The sequence below is a fragment of the Pagrus major genome, chromosome 7, assembly GCF_040436345.1.
Source record: "Pagrus major chromosome 7, Pma_NU_1.0".
Taxonomy (NCBI): Eukaryota; Metazoa; Chordata; class Actinopteri; order Spariformes; family Sparidae; genus Pagrus; species Pagrus major.
Genome location: NC_133221.1, coordinates 6892243 through 6908111, shown reverse-complemented (window position 1 = coordinate 6908111; position 15869 = coordinate 6892243). Strand labels below are relative to the sequence as shown.

General features: G+C 41.7%; 2 protein-coding genes across 2 annotated transcripts; one reads left to right on the top strand and one right to left on the bottom strand.

The window, feature by feature from the left end:
- Positions 1–3357: 3357 nt before the first annotated feature.
- gdi1 (GDP dissociation inhibitor 1) lies at positions 3358–9132 on the bottom strand. Its single transcript, XM_073470513.1, has 11 exons — positions 8912–9132; positions 7872–7979; positions 7577–7676; positions 7189–7323; positions 6894–7092; positions 6079–6210; positions 5853–5952; positions 5553–5724; positions 4634–4778; positions 4468–4522; positions 3358–3516 (listed from the first exon to the last, which is right to left on the bottom strand). The coding sequence occupies exons 1-11, from the start codon at positions 8954–8956 to the stop codon at positions 3364–3366; spliced, it is 1344 nt and encodes a 447-aa protein (XP_073326614.1). The 5' UTR covers positions 8957–9132; the 3' UTR covers positions 3358–3363.
- Positions 9133–10158: 1026 nt separating this feature from the next.
- Positions 10159–15793, top strand: LOC141000122 (V-type proton ATPase subunit S1-like). The gene is made up of 10 exons (XM_073470752.1): positions 10159–10311; positions 11141–11261; positions 11961–12035; positions 12121–12314; positions 12402–12439; positions 12562–12647; positions 12775–13001; positions 13100–13132; positions 14355–14592; positions 14751–15793. The coding sequence occupies exons 1-10, from the start codon at positions 10184–10186 to the stop codon at positions 14961–14963; spliced, it is 1353 nt and encodes a 450-aa protein (XP_073326853.1). The 5' UTR covers positions 10159–10183; the 3' UTR covers positions 14964–15793.
- The last annotated feature ends 76 nt before the right edge of the window (positions 15794–15869 follow it).

Here is a 15869-nt window from a genome sequence, read left to right as displayed (position 1 = left end):
TTCTAGCCGAGTCAGCTCCACCTTGTTGCCTCTCTGCTGCGCAGCTCAGGTCGCAGCAGTTATCGTGGTGTGGTTACTGGACAAAGGATGAGCAAGAACTGGGAGGCTAAATGACACGTTTCCAGCCCCTGGATGAGACGTTGTAATATTCTGTAAGGCGCAGTGCAACACAGGTGTGGTTACAAAAGAGGAGAAGAGGTGGTGACAGATTGGAGACTACAGAGGAAGAGAAAGCTGCATGTAAAGAGTGATAAGGACGTACGGTTTGAAAAAATATAGTGACAGACTGATCGATGCTGCTGTTCTCTCCATCACTGAAGTAAAATTGGATAGAAGCTCCATGTGCTGTATCTGTGACAGAGAGGCAATGTTCCCCTGTTCGCATGGCAACCACAAAACGACCATTTGTGCTGCAGCAGCTCCAAAATGTCTTCAAAGATATTTATCAGATTATTCTTATATTTCCTCAATGGAAGGATTATTAGGCAAAGCCACATTCTTCTACTTCAGAGTCATCTGTAATTATTAAAACTGTATCATTCTGTTTGTTGTGTTTTTTAGTACAAGTGTATATAAAATATTAATTGTATGTATGTATGCATAGATAATCTTCCCACAACAGGTGACTCGCCTGGATGGTAGTGATTGCAAAAAGAAAAAAACAAAACAAATCCAGGGTCTTTCCAGGTTTGCCATGTGCTTTTTATTTTTCTATCATTTCATTCATAGTTTAATTCATTTTTATTTGTTACACAAGACATTAGGCATTGTTCACATACTAGTGATCAAACAAGGACAGTAAGTTTTCTACTACTCAGCCTGAACTATTTCTTTTGTCGAATTCAAGGGATATTGTCAATAGTGGTTTCCAAAGGCCAAAGTGGATGGAAATTAAAACAGTACGACCACACATGAGGCTTTTGTTTTCAATAAATAAAAAAAAAAAGAGAGGCTGATGCTGAGGAAGGGCAGGGGGAGGGAGGGCTTCAGATATATCTATGTTCAAAGAGTAAACAGTATTCCAGTTTTAATCAGATAACATGTTTCCAGGATTAAGACCACACACAATGTTGAATGACGCACAGTGCGAGAACTGTTGTGAATACACAGCTGTATAGATTTTGACTGACTGTTGGTGTTATCCTTCCATCAAAACCTGTTTCTTAGGAATGCTAATAATCATATTTAATCGTGATGCAGCACTGGAATGATCATAACACATGAGCACAGCAAATAACAAACAAAAAACAAATAATTTCGGTGTGCATCACTTTTAAAAATCCATTTTTATCATCGGAACATGAACTAATAGCATAGCATATTCAGCATTTGACATAGTTTCTTTCCACAATACGTCAGTGAAATTCAAATAAATAGAGCATAACAATAAGACACGTCAACACCCCAAACACGCTATGACTTTGTTTAGAGTTGCTAAGGGGATTTTGTCGTGGTTGATAAAGTGAAATGCTTCAGTGTTTTTAAAGAAAAGGACTGGAGTGTCTCAACAAAGCCGAGCCACGGATCAATCTGGCTGCGAGCGTGAGTTTGCACTGCAGAGATATGAGGAACTGCCTTGGCTCATGTGTACAATAACAGCCCTGATGTGGTAGAAAACAATATCCCTTCTATAGTATTCAGTCAGATCTGCAGAGCAACGTACACTACCAAACAACGTCAGCAAGTTTTGCCAATAACAGCAACACCATTTTTGGCACAAGACTGACTCGCGGCTAATTGTTAGTTTAAAACAAAGCAATCAATTTTTTTGAAAGGGCCCAGATATTTAAATAAGACCCCAAATTAAGGCTAAAACCAAATAAAAGCATCTTGGTTCATTCTCGTGGGGCGGCACCTGTAACTGGCTTCATACCTTTGCTATGCTACAAAGTCATTTAAAGTTATGGGAGTTTCCAGCTTTTCCCTCGTCTAACAACTACAGTTTTCATAGGATTTAGTCCCTAGGGAAGTGACTTCTCTAAATGACGTACACAAGGGTTGAAACAACCAAGACACAATCTGGTGCTTTCACTATGAGCCGAAATTTCAGTCTTCACCCTCTTCACTCAAAAGTGAAACTTTTCAAAACGTCAAATCCAAAACGTTCCCCACATACATTCTTTTACCCCAATGGCACACTTCCTCTCATCTCAACAAGTCCCAATTACCATAATCAGTTTGTTTTCATCACTCATTCCAAATCTTCTCGAATACTTCATAGAAAGCTTCGCCTGACACGAGGAAGAAAAATCCTCTCCATGCCTCTTTTGTTCCTGACATTCCCTTTTTTTTTTTAACTTGAAGACCACAGTTTCAACCTCAGATCTGTAAACTTCATAACTTCAGCCAGTGAAATGTGCACCAAATATATAGAAATAAAACTCTTCAATAATTTAAAATGTTAGAAAGTAAACTATTCAAATTCAAAATTGACATCACACAACAGAGATAAACAAAGGAACAGTTTTTTGGGGGGGGTGGTGGGTTGGGGGTGTGGGTGACAGTTAATAGCCACTGGTTAGCTTGCCTGCTAGCACAGGGAACACAACAGCATTGCAAAGTGAGCACTATCAGTTGACAGAACAGCCCATTTATATGTAATTTTTCATCACATTTTTTTGCCTGACCAACAGATTTTTGCCAAAAGGAGCGGCGTCTTTTTGAAGTAACACATGTAAAAGACCAAGTAAGAGAAAAGTGAAAGCAGGGTTGACAGGAGCTATACGTGGAATGGTCCAGCCTTCATACAGCAGTGTCTTTTGAGTCTATGTACAATACTACTGTGTGTAAAAGATGCATGCATGTCAACTGGAGGTGACCCTTCCAGAGGATTCTACACTAAAGCCATTACATTATCTCTCATGTCAGAGCTGGCAGTTCAGACCTCTCAATGCCAATCAATCTTCCCCTCGACCCAACCTCTGATATGAGGACAAAGACGTTACAGAAAGAATGAAATGCTTTGAAAATCGCCAACGAGTAATAAATTCACCTCTAATGATAATAGTTAAGACATGATTATACTGTAAATTCTACAATGGAATGAAAGACCGTATCAACCCTGCTTTTCAGTGACAGAGAGAATGAGTGTGAGTATTTGAACAGTGTGTATGTGTGAGTTTGTGAGCATTTATGTGTCTGAACGTGTGTCAAGAGAGAGTGGGACGTAAGGAGAAGGAGGCAAACGGCCGAGAGCAGGCAGAGTCCAGAAGCGCACCCTCTCCCCACCCATTTGAATTTAAAGGACTGCTCAGGCAGCCCCCGCCCTCTGCCGCAGGCTCTGCCGCCTCTTTTGCCTCTTTTGCCTCTTTTCACCCCGCCTCCTCTCCCGGCCCCGCCCTCTCCCGGATGCCCCTCTACCGCTCACTGCTCATCCTCCCCAAACACATCGTTCTGTTTGCGCTTCATGTTCTCAAAGTCAAAGTCGCTCCCGGTCATACGTTTGTAGATGTCCTTGATGTCGTTGCAAGTGGTCTCGAAGTGAGTGGTGGCATCGTAGGACCTTGAGGCGAAGACCTGGGAAAGAAAAAAATAACAGGACTCAGAATCTACATTGCAGTGGGTGTGTCACATTCCACTGCATTGTGCAATGCCCTCCAATGATATCACATCCTTGATCACAACGGTCCCACCCAAAACTGGTGGAAACGAGGGCTGGGTCGCTAGATTGCGCCATCGATCCAAGAAACTTGACCAGAAGTGTTTTCAAGAACCACAGTTACTTTGGTGAATAAAGAGGTATGTGAGGCTGTAATTACATACAGCGGTGCCTGAGCTACATGCTAACATCAGCATGCTAACATGCAAACTGTGATAATGCTAATCTGCTGATGTTTAATGTTTTCCATGCTCGCCATTTAGCCTGTCGTAATGCTAACTTTACCAAATAACATTAAAAACAAAGACGAGGCTGTTGGGAGCATCATTACTTTGGAGGTATTTGTTCATTTACCAAAGTACAGGACGAATTAAACATGTGACCAGATGATGGCGCTGAAGTTATTCGAATTCATTCTCTAGGGACCTTAAAAACCTGCTGCAAATTTCATGACAACCCATCCATTAGATCTCAAGTTATTCCACTGAATAGGTAAAAACTTTGACCTCTTGGTGGATCATCTGTATCTGTGGCAAATTCCACAGCAACACATCCGATATTTGTCAAGATATTTCACTCTGACCCACAATTGTCAACCTCATGGTTGTGCAACAGGAAGTGTCAGGCGATCACCAAAGTCATTAGGCTTCATCTTCTGGGGATTATGAATGTCTGTACAACATTTTAATGGCCATCCATTTAATAGCTGTTGAGATATTGCAGTCTGGACCACACTGTATTGACTGACTAACGTCGTTATCGGTAGAGTCACTCTATAAGCAAACGGGCTATGAGCATCATATAAATCTAGTTTTCCTCATCAAGAAGCTTGTTATAGCTGAAATGCTTAGGGGGAAAAAATCTCTTACCTGGCTCTCAGTTCCATCATCTGTGGGCTCATAAAGGTCACTAATAGCCACAAACCTGTCAAAAAAAACCAAACAACGCAATTAACTAAACCTGGTAATAAATCCAGAAGTGTGGCTTTATGCTTGTTTGTGAAACCATTAATGCATAAGATGTTGAATTGCTGACTTTTTGTCAATGGGCTCCAGCAGCTCCAGGGCCGGCTCGATCTCAGTCTCGGGCTCGCTGGTTTCCACTGTGGTGCTGACGATGGCAATGTATTTCCCCTGGGCCGCAACATTGTGAGCATAGGAGATCATGCACACGTAGATGTCTGGAGAATTGGGAGTAGGGTTGAAAAGAGGTCAGATCAGAGTAACCAAAAATGCGTATTCACTGATTGTTGGACACTTGGGAGCAGAGGAAACGGGCACACCTCATAAAGTTGATGTATAGGAAGTATAGGAAGCAACATGATCATTTCCTTAGAGTTTCTGGCAATATTCATACTCTCCTTTTAGCTCTGTTTTTGTCTCCACCACCTCATAAATATCTGGCTCTTACTGTTCCACTATGCTCACCAGACAGTCGCTAACTGTCTGTCAAGTGGTGCTGGGCAGGAAGCAGGTTTTAAGAGCTTTATCACTAAAAGCAGCCAATTAACTGTGTTTGGAAACAAGATGATGAGAGCAGTGAATGAACCAGAACAGTAAAGTTGTGGGTCGGAAAAACCAAAACAAGGAACTGAAAGATGGTAGAACGCTGTGTAGAGCCAGTGAGAACTGCTGACTCCTGTGGGCTTGTTATTATGAGTACTTCTTTTCACATACAAGTAGTCATGCAATCCAGCGTTAATATAAGAACATTGATTATAGCCACTTATAGAGATAAAAAGCTACAATGTCAAGGATCAACATGTTTATAGTGCTTAGGGAACATAAGCTATTTTGGCGTTATGGGGGAACTAAACGTGACATGTTTCTCTTAAAGGGGCTCCTTGACATCTCCAGGGCTTAAAATCAAATCAGTTACATTTAACACCAAAGCCATTCTTTGTAATTGATCGTGTTGCTCCAATTTGTGCTCCAGCAGCGACAATGGTCCTCACCTGAGTTGCGGTTAACCTGATTCTGAGGAATGATGATCTGACAGGAGTTGGCGTCATTGGTGTTTTTGATGGGGTGGCTGAGGACGCAGATCACACGGATCACCTGACCCGCCTTACGGACGCGGTCCGAGATGTAGCTGGGGTCACAGATGAGCTGCTTACAACGAGCAACCTGCAAGCAGGAATGAGACAGAAATGTACAAGCAGCCTTTTAAAGGGCTTTCTTTTCTACGTGAAAAAACTAAATGATACTGTTAAATAAGCTTTTTTATGTAGAATAATAAATCAGCGTGGCTGTACCTCTCCCTCAGACTTCACTCCAACCACATGGCCACCTTCCATCACTATCTCATCCACTGGTTTGTTCAGCATGTAGGTCCCTCCATAGATTGCACTCAATCTACAATGACAAGTGAATAAGAACTGTTAAATCATGGAGTAGGTTTGTACTTCTGTATCTATTTGTAAAGACAAGTTTTAATCTATCTAGTAATACAGCACTTTAGATAACAATGTATTAAAACACCTGGCAAATCCCTGTGGCAGCTCTCCCAGACCATACAGGGGGTAGAGGTAGGGGCTCTTCCCATACCGGGCCAGAGATTCACTGTACAGCTTAATACGATTGATCGTCTCCAAACAGGGAACATCAAGATAGCTGGAGGAGGAAACAACAGGAAGTAGGGGGGAAGAAAAGAAATATGAATAAACAGAAATAATGTCATACCTCAAATTCTCCATATAATCTCAGTCTATATATCTGTTACTGCTGAGTGGAGAATTTTAATTTATTTGATATCCGTCAGTCAGTTGCTACACTGGAGCTTTATTAAACCTTTATAAGTGCTTAAATTATTTAGTTAAAGGTTCATCCTTTTATTTCAGGTGTCTACTGAAGAATGGGAAAAAAACTTAACATTTTTCTCATACTGTCTGTCTCCATTCACCCTCTGTCGGAGCGCTCCGTTTTAGTGCCGGTCTCTTCAAGGCCTCCCTCCCCAGAAGCCCAGTCTGCTCTGATTGGTCAGCACTCACAAGTCAGAGCAAGCATCACCCACCAAGTTTCCGCAACCACGCCCGTGCTGGGTGCTTGTTGTTGATGGCAGTGACTTACAGAATTCCCGATGACTCGTTTAAAGGCAAAATTTCTGAAAACAGGCGGTGATTTTCTACGTGCATTGAATGTTTCCACAGTATTTGTACAGCACCTACACCTGCTTTATAATGAACTTTCTACAATATGGGACCTTTAAAATCATGAATGCAGCTGTGAAGTAAAATGAAGCTATCAAAGACTTGATACTAGGTTTCATGTGTTGGACATCATGCTGTTGTTCTTACTCATCTGTCCTGTAGAGGGCCAGGGCGTGGCCGGTGAAGTCAATGACATCCTGGCCGAGGTCAAACTTCTTGTAAACATCCCTCATCGTTGTGGTTTTGGGGTCCACGCCCTCAAAGGTCTTGGGGTCATTCTCGTCGAAGTTGGCCACAAAGACTAAGAACTTCCTAAACCTTCGCTTCTCAAACATTCCCATCAGATCTGGAGATTCAAACAAAGGCTTAAAGTTGCAGTACCCCCGCGGTTACTTCAATTTGAATTAGACACTCTACTCTTTGCTCGTTAACTGTGGCTTACTTGAAGCTAGTGCCTCAGTCTCGGTCGACGGCACCTTGAAGATCTTTCCTCCTTTGTAGACAAAGCTTCCCTCCACTACTTTGAAGTCCAGGTATCGTGTCACTTCTGTGTATAGCAGCATCTTCACAAGCTGACCTACAATCACGCAGACAAACACACGTTACATCTTATCATTTGTCATCAACCTTCAACTAATCAAACATTCTGCCTTGAGAGCATCTGGATGAAAAGCCACTTAACTTATAATCCTGGGCCTCATCAGTAATACTAATAACTTACTTATTATCATCTAATTATCCAAACTATCTCTTCAGTCTGTGATGGGTGATAGTTACGTGTTTGATATATTCATTCCCTCAGAAACAAAAATCAGTGATGCAGGACTGACCGTTGGCCATGAGAAACTTGGGGATGAGGTCAACGTTCCAGTCCCGTCCTCTGCCCATCGACTCGGGCGGAGAGTCTGGAAGATTGAAGCGCTTGTACAGCTGCGAAGAAAAGAGGACATAAAACGCAGCCTGTGAAGCTGACAGAATCTGAGGCATTAAGAAGGATATGGCGGCGAAGCAAATGAAGACCATAAAAAGAGCAGCTGATGCTCAATGGCACAGGAAGTAAAATGAGCTGTACTGAGGGACATAAAATATATTGATTGCTTTTTATAGATCCCAGGAGCCCTTTACCTCCTCCAGGGGGGTGATGGAAGAGCTCTCGCCACCATAGTAGGGGTTCCTGTCCATGTGCAGAACCTTTTTCCCGTTCACAGACATGATCCCGGACAGGATGCATTCCTGCATAAAACAGGAATTAATAGCGAGCGTCAACACTGATGACAAACCATCAATTTGAGAATGAATGGATGACGTGTAAGAGTGACTTAGGGAGGAGGTGTCTCAAAAGAAAAAGACAGATTTAATAGAAGCCATAAAGGGAAGTTGAGAGATTTTGACAGAAGGCTGCAGGGAGGACATAAGGGACGGTGTGCGCATGCGCGGCTGGCTCGTTTCACCCATCTACTGTAATGATAATAATAATAATAACAATAATCATAATAATAATCTCATTATCAGTGTGTGTAATCTTAATAACAATATCCACATTATATTACCGCGTCATACCATTCAAATCATCACAGCTGTTCACTGACAAAAGGATATTTGATACCTTTTATAAAAACTACCAAAATGTCGACTTTTACGCATGAAAAAAAAAAAAAAAAACCCTGATTAATATCCCATGAAGTGTACAATGTGTATTTCTGCCGCATTGGGTGTGATAAGTGCAGTGAGTGTCGGCAGTGAAAAGCTCTGTCATTTAATAAACCCGTGCTCAGGCCTGCGCCAACCTCAGGATGGAGGCCTGTCTATGCAAAGAGGACCATGACACACTGGGGTTACGCCTAAAAGATGCTACTGGGTGTTACACAGCACCGAGCCGGCTGTGAGAAAACATGAAAAACACCTCCCGGAGCATCGTTTGCTGCTCGTTACGCACAAGCAGCTCGACCGGCACATTTGGAGACATTTGTTTAAAAAAGCGCATCTATTATCAGATTTTCCCCCTTAATGTCACAGGCAACACAGGGATGCAGGAGGCTCTCACTCACTGGGCTTGGAGGATAGCGGGCCTTGTGAGTCTGGGCTGAAATAATAATCATGTGGAAACTCCGCGTAATTACTTCGTTTTTTGTTTTCAAAGGCAGATGAAAAGCTCGACTACTTACTGTGAGTCCGGTGCCCAAAACGATCACATCATATTCCTCATCCATGTTGTAAGCACTGCCTCTCCCGTCTCGCCCTCTTTTCGCCTCAAGAAATGAAGGGTATTGAAGGAAGGAATGCCAGCGAGTCCACAAAAAAAACCGGGGGATTTGCGCTCCCTTTGTCTGCCCGAGTGCTTCAAACGGCGCGTTCAAAAGTTAAGTATTATTTATTAATCATTAGGCGTTTTAATGACCAATGGAATAAACTGTCCACACTGTCACCGGCGAGGACGACCAAAGATGGCCCTGATCGTGGAGTACTCTAGAACAATGTTAGTGCGCGTCGGAAAATAGTGCGCATCCTCCTTCCCTCTTTCCCACTCGGCCACACAATGGACTCAAAACTGAAAGCTGGCTGTAATAGGAAACCTCCGCTCTGAGGCGGCTTTATCGAGCGACTGCACACGTGTAGTGTTTCGTTTTACACTTTGGCTTGTAGTTTAACATTGTTTGCATTTTTTTTTAAATACATTTTGTGTCCAAGTCTGTGCGGGTGTCTATTTTCTTCTCTATCCTTCATTTTCCAGTTGTAGGCGCAGCGTTGCGTGGATGCAAGGCGGTGGTATCCCTCCGCCGCCACAGCTGTGTGGCTGGGAGTTGCTTTCACTGACTGACTGACTGCACGCAGGCCTTTTTTCAAAAAACAGTTCAAAACTTTATTTTTTTTGTTTTTATTATCGTTGTTGAGTGTTAATAAAAGTGTCACATGTGGATGATTAGACGATAATAACACGAGTTGGGGGGGAAAATGCCTAAATTTAAGAGTGCATCAGCACCATGGACAGCTGCAGGTGTACCTGTCAGACAAGGACAAAGCGCAAAGTTCACCTGCATCACACACATCACATGTCTGTTTATGGCACATTTAGCATCACGACAGCGTTTGTGGTTTATTGTTACAGCACCTGTTATTCTACGAAGCACAAACTGAAGTATAAACCAACTAGCATTAGCGTTACGGAAGCGGCTCTGACAGGAAGTCCCCGGCGGCTAATGCTAGCTCGTGTCCACGCCGGGAGGTATTTAAGTGCTATTCATGAGGGTTTTTGTTTTTTTGGCGTGACCAGGAGGAAGTGGAGAAAAAGCTGCAGCCTGGCGTGGTGTTACGAGGCAGCCTGTGGGCAGGGCAGGCTGAATGAAAGAAGCAGGAAGTCGGTCTTTTTCTTCAGCGACGCCGCACATGACTGTCAGCTGGTCTGCGTCACGTGAACGCAACTTTGCGGAAAAAGCTAAATGAAAATGGCAGGACCGAGGTGCTCCAGTCCAGTGCGATTAATGGCGTTTATGGCCTTTTTCTTCGCCCTTCTCGCTACAGGGGGCTCCACGGCTCAAGTTCCTGTTCTCCTGTGGTCCAGTGACGGGTAATATTTCCCTTTGTTATCCTTTATTTGTCACGTAAAACTCACTTTAACTGCCAGCTGTCTGTCATGCTAATGCTAATGCTAACACTTGTAGCTAAGTTTGTTCCTGTTTCTGTCCACTTAGCTCAAACTCACCAAAAAAAACCAAACATGTGACGTTTGTTTTGACTTAGAAAACGTCATGCGTATGCCAAAAGACATGTTAGTTATGTTGTAGTGTCATACATATATTTCACTACATACTAAGTACTGTCGTTACTCAAACACATCAACACTACAGGCAGTGGAGGTGCCACATTAGCTTAGAGCAGACAGACATTAGACAGGACAGTCAGTGGGACAGAAACTGTGGGGACACCACATCTAGTTGTATGAAATAGATGGAAAGCTGTGGCCATGCAGAAGCAGCTAACAAATCTTGCATGTAGTGCAGAATAATCTGACAGTCTTTATTTATTTGTTTTGTTACTCTAAATGTTATTCCAATGTGGTGGTGCATACACACAGCAAAAAAAAGGAAAAATGTTGGGATGTAAACCAGGTTGACTGTCAAGATTATTAACTTAACTATTGGTAGCTAAGTCTAAACATGAAATTAAACTTGTTATATTGACACAATTCTCATTGTTTGACTGTCTTGAGTTAAACAGTGATTAATAGAAATGTTATTAAGCTGGCACCAATGCCCTGATTTTAAATAGCTAATAAAGTGTAGTGCTATAAAATCATGGGATGATTGTGCTGCAACTTTCAAAGATGTTAAAGGATTTGAGAACATTTTGATTAGATTTCACAATTTGTCACAACTCTATCTTTCCTGTATGTGAAGGTTACCACCACTGGCCTCACCTGCAGCTGGTCACATCACGTCCAATGACCAGTTGACCGCCTACCTCAACTCTGCCTTTGGCTCCGGCCCCCACACTGTGCTGTTGTTTCTGCAGGATAAGGTCAGTCCCGTGAGACATGAAAGCTATATTCCTGCTCTGCAACAAACAGGAGTGACAGTATGTAACTAAATAAAATGGAGCTAAGGATATAAAGGTCAAGGACTGCGCTTGTGCAGTCAAGATTCTCTGAGATTTTCATGGATTTCATAACATCTATGAGAAAGCCAGTCCATGGATGTGTGCTAATGAGTTATGTGTGTTTGCACTGCAGTCCCATGTGACACAGTCTTCTCATTCTGGTGTGACAATGAGCTTTGGCATTACTTCCCCCTTTCGCAGTTCCTCTGCAACACTTCATTCGGGGTTTTTTGTTGTTGTGGATGTTCATTTTTGTGACTGATTCATGAGCTTGATTGGTGTTTTAGTTGTACTGCAGTTTTTGTTGTGTTAAAGGACAAGTTCACCCAAAAATGAAAGTTCGGTTATTATCTTGTCACCCCCATGCCGATCGAAAGTCAAGTTCACAAAACATTACTGGAGCGTCACATCACAACGGCGTTTCAGCACTCTCCTTAACAACTGAAGCAGATGGGGAAAAGTCTTAGTTTACACCCTTTTTTTTAAAGACAAAACTTCTCTGTAGCTTCTAACCTAAAAGTGTTGGTACACACCCCTGAATTATTTTTTGGTGAACTAATTTCTTTAGTTTTAATTTCTCTTCTCATGTAAGTAAATTGTGATATTTAATTTTGTGTCCAGTTAAGCAAAGATGACTTCACAATCTTTGGTGGAGTGTATGGAAACAACCAGGATAGTGCCTTTCAAAACCTTGAGGTGGGTTTTTATAGTTTAGTACAGTACTGCTAAATTTGGATGATTTTGTCAGACTAATAATAATTCTTTCCGCTCACTCCTTCAGGCTGCGTTGCATTCTTCTTCCTCATCAGTGACGCTTCCTGCGGTAGAGTGGTCAGGCTCCTCTGCCATCCCAGCTCTGCTGCAGGAAAAGCTCGGTGTCTCTCCTCTGCTTGTAGACGCAGACACTCTGTCACATCTCAGCATCAATGCATCTGTCAGCAATCTGCTGCTCATCAATCTTCCGTACTGTACTGGGTAAGACTTGATTTCCGCAGCATAATCGGTGAACAGAAGTATTCTATTTCTAACTGGTTAAAGATGAACATTTTTACTGTTTTACAGCTTACAGAAGTCTTGCAAGGAAGTCCTACGTCACAATGGTAAGTTTTAAATGTTAAGGAATTTCATTTAGTAAATTATCAGCCTTTTGGTCACTGTGTAGTTCATGTATCATTTACCAATTTTTGCAGTGTGTAACTCAAGCGTATTTTCCTTACAACAGATGAGATTATTGGCCAAGTTCTGAGTTCAATGAAAGCCAAAAATGTCCCATACACTGCGATTTATACAGGACTCCAGCCATCACGAGTAAGATACTCTCAACTAGCACACATAAAAGTTGCCACATCCAGTACCAGACTTGTATTTTTTTTTTTTTAGCATTCATGAAAACATAAAGCATTATAATAACCATTTTGATTCCTTATGTCTGCAGGTGATTTCAGAGATGTCTATGTCTTCCCAGCCTGTGGGGCGCTCGTTGCTTCAAGCAGCCGTAAGCAACGGCACGGAGCCCATCATGTTCAATACATCTGGTGGCCCTTGCATAATGCTTTGGGCTCAGAATCTCAACATCAGCCTCTCAAGCACTTCAGGGTGGACCGATCTTGCAACACAAACACCTACCCTGGCAGGATCCATGTGCAATGGCACTAGCTCTCTGTGAGATGACCGGCATTGTAGTGTTTTGTGTGCTTTAGTCTGTGCTGCTTAAAAGGAAGTAGCAATTTTTAATGTGTTTATCTTTTTTCTCTCTTTAGGCTGGTCCTCAATTATTCAGGCGTTATACTAAGGTAAGGCAATACATTGGGAATTTAAAGGAATAGTTAGACATTTTGGGAAATTTGCTTATTCTCTTTCTTATGATGAGTTAGAGAAGAAGATCAATACCTCTCAAATCTGTCTTCTGTTAATCTCTCAAAGCGTATTATTTATTAGATAGTTTCTCTCCCCAAATGTATCAAAATCGCGAAGGCATACGTAATTTGTTTAATCCATACAACGATAGTGTGTAAAAACCTTGCTTCTTGGACAGGTGCAGTGACTTTCTGGAGTCTATTAACAATAATCTCAACAAAAGTTCTGCGCATAACACCTGTAAAACTAAGTATTGCCAATTTCACACTTTTTTTGTAAAGATTAAACAATCTATGACGTTTTAATTGGTGAGTTTAGGAGGTGCCGTCAAACATATTTTGTTACTTTTGGACTGAGCCAGGCTAGCTGTTTCCCCCAGTTTCCAGTTTTTGTGCTAAGCTAACTGGCTCATTCTCGGTATTTAACAAGATGTTGAAAAATGTTCATGTTAATCGTTTGGTTAAAGCCCCTGACAACTTGTTTTTTGAAATCTTAAATATTTCTCCATTATATCATCATATCATCTTTAGTTATTTCTTCTTCTTCTTCTTCTTCTTCTTCTTCTTCTTCTTCTTCTTCCTCTTCTTCTTCTTCTTCTTCTTCTTATTATTATTATTATTATTATTATTATTATTAAGAGTTAAACTCAAAAACTGAGCTAGTCTGTTACATCATGTGTTCAGGGCCTTTAATCTTTGAAAAAGATAAATCACTGTCTCAGCCACTGCATAATTGTAGACCATATTCTTCAGCATTAAATTAGTTCAGTATAGGTGTGCCAGGATACTGCCTTGCTGCCGTCTGTCTCAGTCTTTTTTAATACGACCACTTAAAGTCGGCAGAATAAGGAATTTTCAAAATCCTACATTCTGGTGTGACAGAATGGAATACAATGAAATACGATAGAATAGAATAAATCTTTATTGTCCAGCGGGGTGGAAATTTGTGTCAACATACAGATAACGACAACATAAAAACATTCAAGCGATTAATGAGACTGACAGATAGTTGAGCTCAGCTAGTTTATTGAACAGTTAATCCATTGATTCATTAATAACAATAGGAACCATTCGTCCCAATTCTAACTATGAATACTAGTCTCTTACGTTGACATGCTGTCTTTAAGATACTCAGCAACCTTCTTCTGTTGATCAACAGTTTTGCCATGAGTCAAAAGTTCTACTCCGTGTCCGGACGAAACTGGTTCACCCTGGACACTGTGCAGCTGCAGGCTAACGGTTCCACAGCAAACTTCATTGGGAGGAGAGGCATCTACGCCCCAGCAGAGTATTCCTTCCATTGCCAGTCCGTCAACAGCTTCAGAGACGCTCTGCTAGTGCCAAACAGCACCGCCCAGAACACCATGGACTGGAGGCTCAATTTTATCGACTTCCAGGTACAACTACAGTGCTGCATTTACATCTTGTAACTCAATATCCCTGCAGCAATGCATCAAGTACTTTTTTAATGGAGAGTGTTTTTTTTTAATAATCAGGTGTCTGTTAAGTCTTTCTGTTCATGCGGTGTTTTATGCATTTCATTTTTACGCTACAGATTCAGGGCTTCGGTTTGGCCAACGGAACAAATTTCTCCTACGCCAGTGACTGCGCAGGTTTCTTCACTCCAGGGATTTGGATGGGACTGCTGACCTCACTGCTCATGCTCTACATTTTCGTGTACGGTCTGCACATGATCATGCAGTTGAACACCATGGATCGATTCGATGACCCCAAAGGCCCATCGATTTCAGTGCCTCAGACGGAGTGAAGAACTCCAAAACACACACACACTTCTCAGTGCTTCAGTGCCTCCTAATAAATCGTCGACTCAGGAGGGTTCCTCCGTGTCTTGTAGCTTTTGTGCAGTTGGGCCTTTTTCTTTGAAGATATTTGTCAGTCAGATTGATCTCCTCTCTGATATTCCCCTCTGAAGTTTTCTTTCCTGAACATTTCTACAGCTGTCTTGGGGATATCTTTACCCTAGAAGGGACATTCCAGTTCATCTCTCCACATTTGCAAGTGCCCAAATTGAAGCGGCTTTATATGAGCTGATTTTTGAGTGCATGTGCTAAAAGATGTTTTTGTGCCACACTTGGCCAGACACAGTGGCTATCTTCCCAAAAAAAATAATTTGCAATAATTTATTTCACCAGAGAATGCCGTCTGTGCCAACATGAATGTGTTTGCTGGATGTTGTAGGACCGTTTCAGACCTCAGTTCTTACTTTTTTCAGCTGTGCAACTGTAATTTAAAGACTACTGGTTATGAAAGATGTGCCTGTATATAAAAACTCGATTGCTGTATGTGAACGTGTCCTGAAATGTTGCCTTTTTTGGAATTGCCTTATGAAAGTATGTTAATACTTATACTAAGATATGCCATTCAAGTGCCATTAAATCTTTAAAACTTCTTTTTTTTTTCCTGAAAATTATTTATTTATGTAAAAAAATCTCTGCTTGACTACCCTTAAGATTCATGTTTACCAATGAATTTGATGACAGTGCCTCAGCTCTGCTTGTGTCAAACTTACTGATGTGCAGTTGCCATGACGTGTACACCGTCTTTAATGGAAAAATAAAGATGTTTATAAAATTGTGATTTGAATTGTGTTGTATAATGTTTTGACTGCTCGTCATGTGTGATCTTTGCAGCGCACAGTGAAATGTCACCAGTG

Coding starts and splice junctions, on each gene's coding strand:
- gdi1 (XM_073470513.1), bottom strand. CDS start 8,956: ATGGATGAGGAATATGATGTGATCGTTTTGGGCACCGGACTCACA. Junction 6,211..6,893: donor GCCCTCTACAGGACAGATGA/GTAAGAACAACA, acceptor TTCCTCCTCCAG/CTATCTTGATGTTCCCTGTT. Junction 5,953..6,078: donor CTGCCACAGGGATTTGCCAG/GTGTTTTAATAC, acceptor TTGTCATTGTAG/ATTGAGTGCAATCTATGGAG.
- LOC141000122 (XM_073470752.1), top strand. CDS start 10,184: ATGAAAATGGCAGGACCGAGGTGCTCCAGTCCAGTGCGATTAATGGCG. Junction 12,036..12,120: donor GTGCCTTTCAAAACCTTGAG/GTGGGTTTTTAT, acceptor TCACTCCTTCAG/GCTGCGTTGCATTCTTCTTC. Junction 12,648..12,774: donor CAGGACTCCAGCCATCACGA/GTAAGATACTCT, acceptor TTATGTCTGCAG/GTGATTTCAGAGATGTCTAT.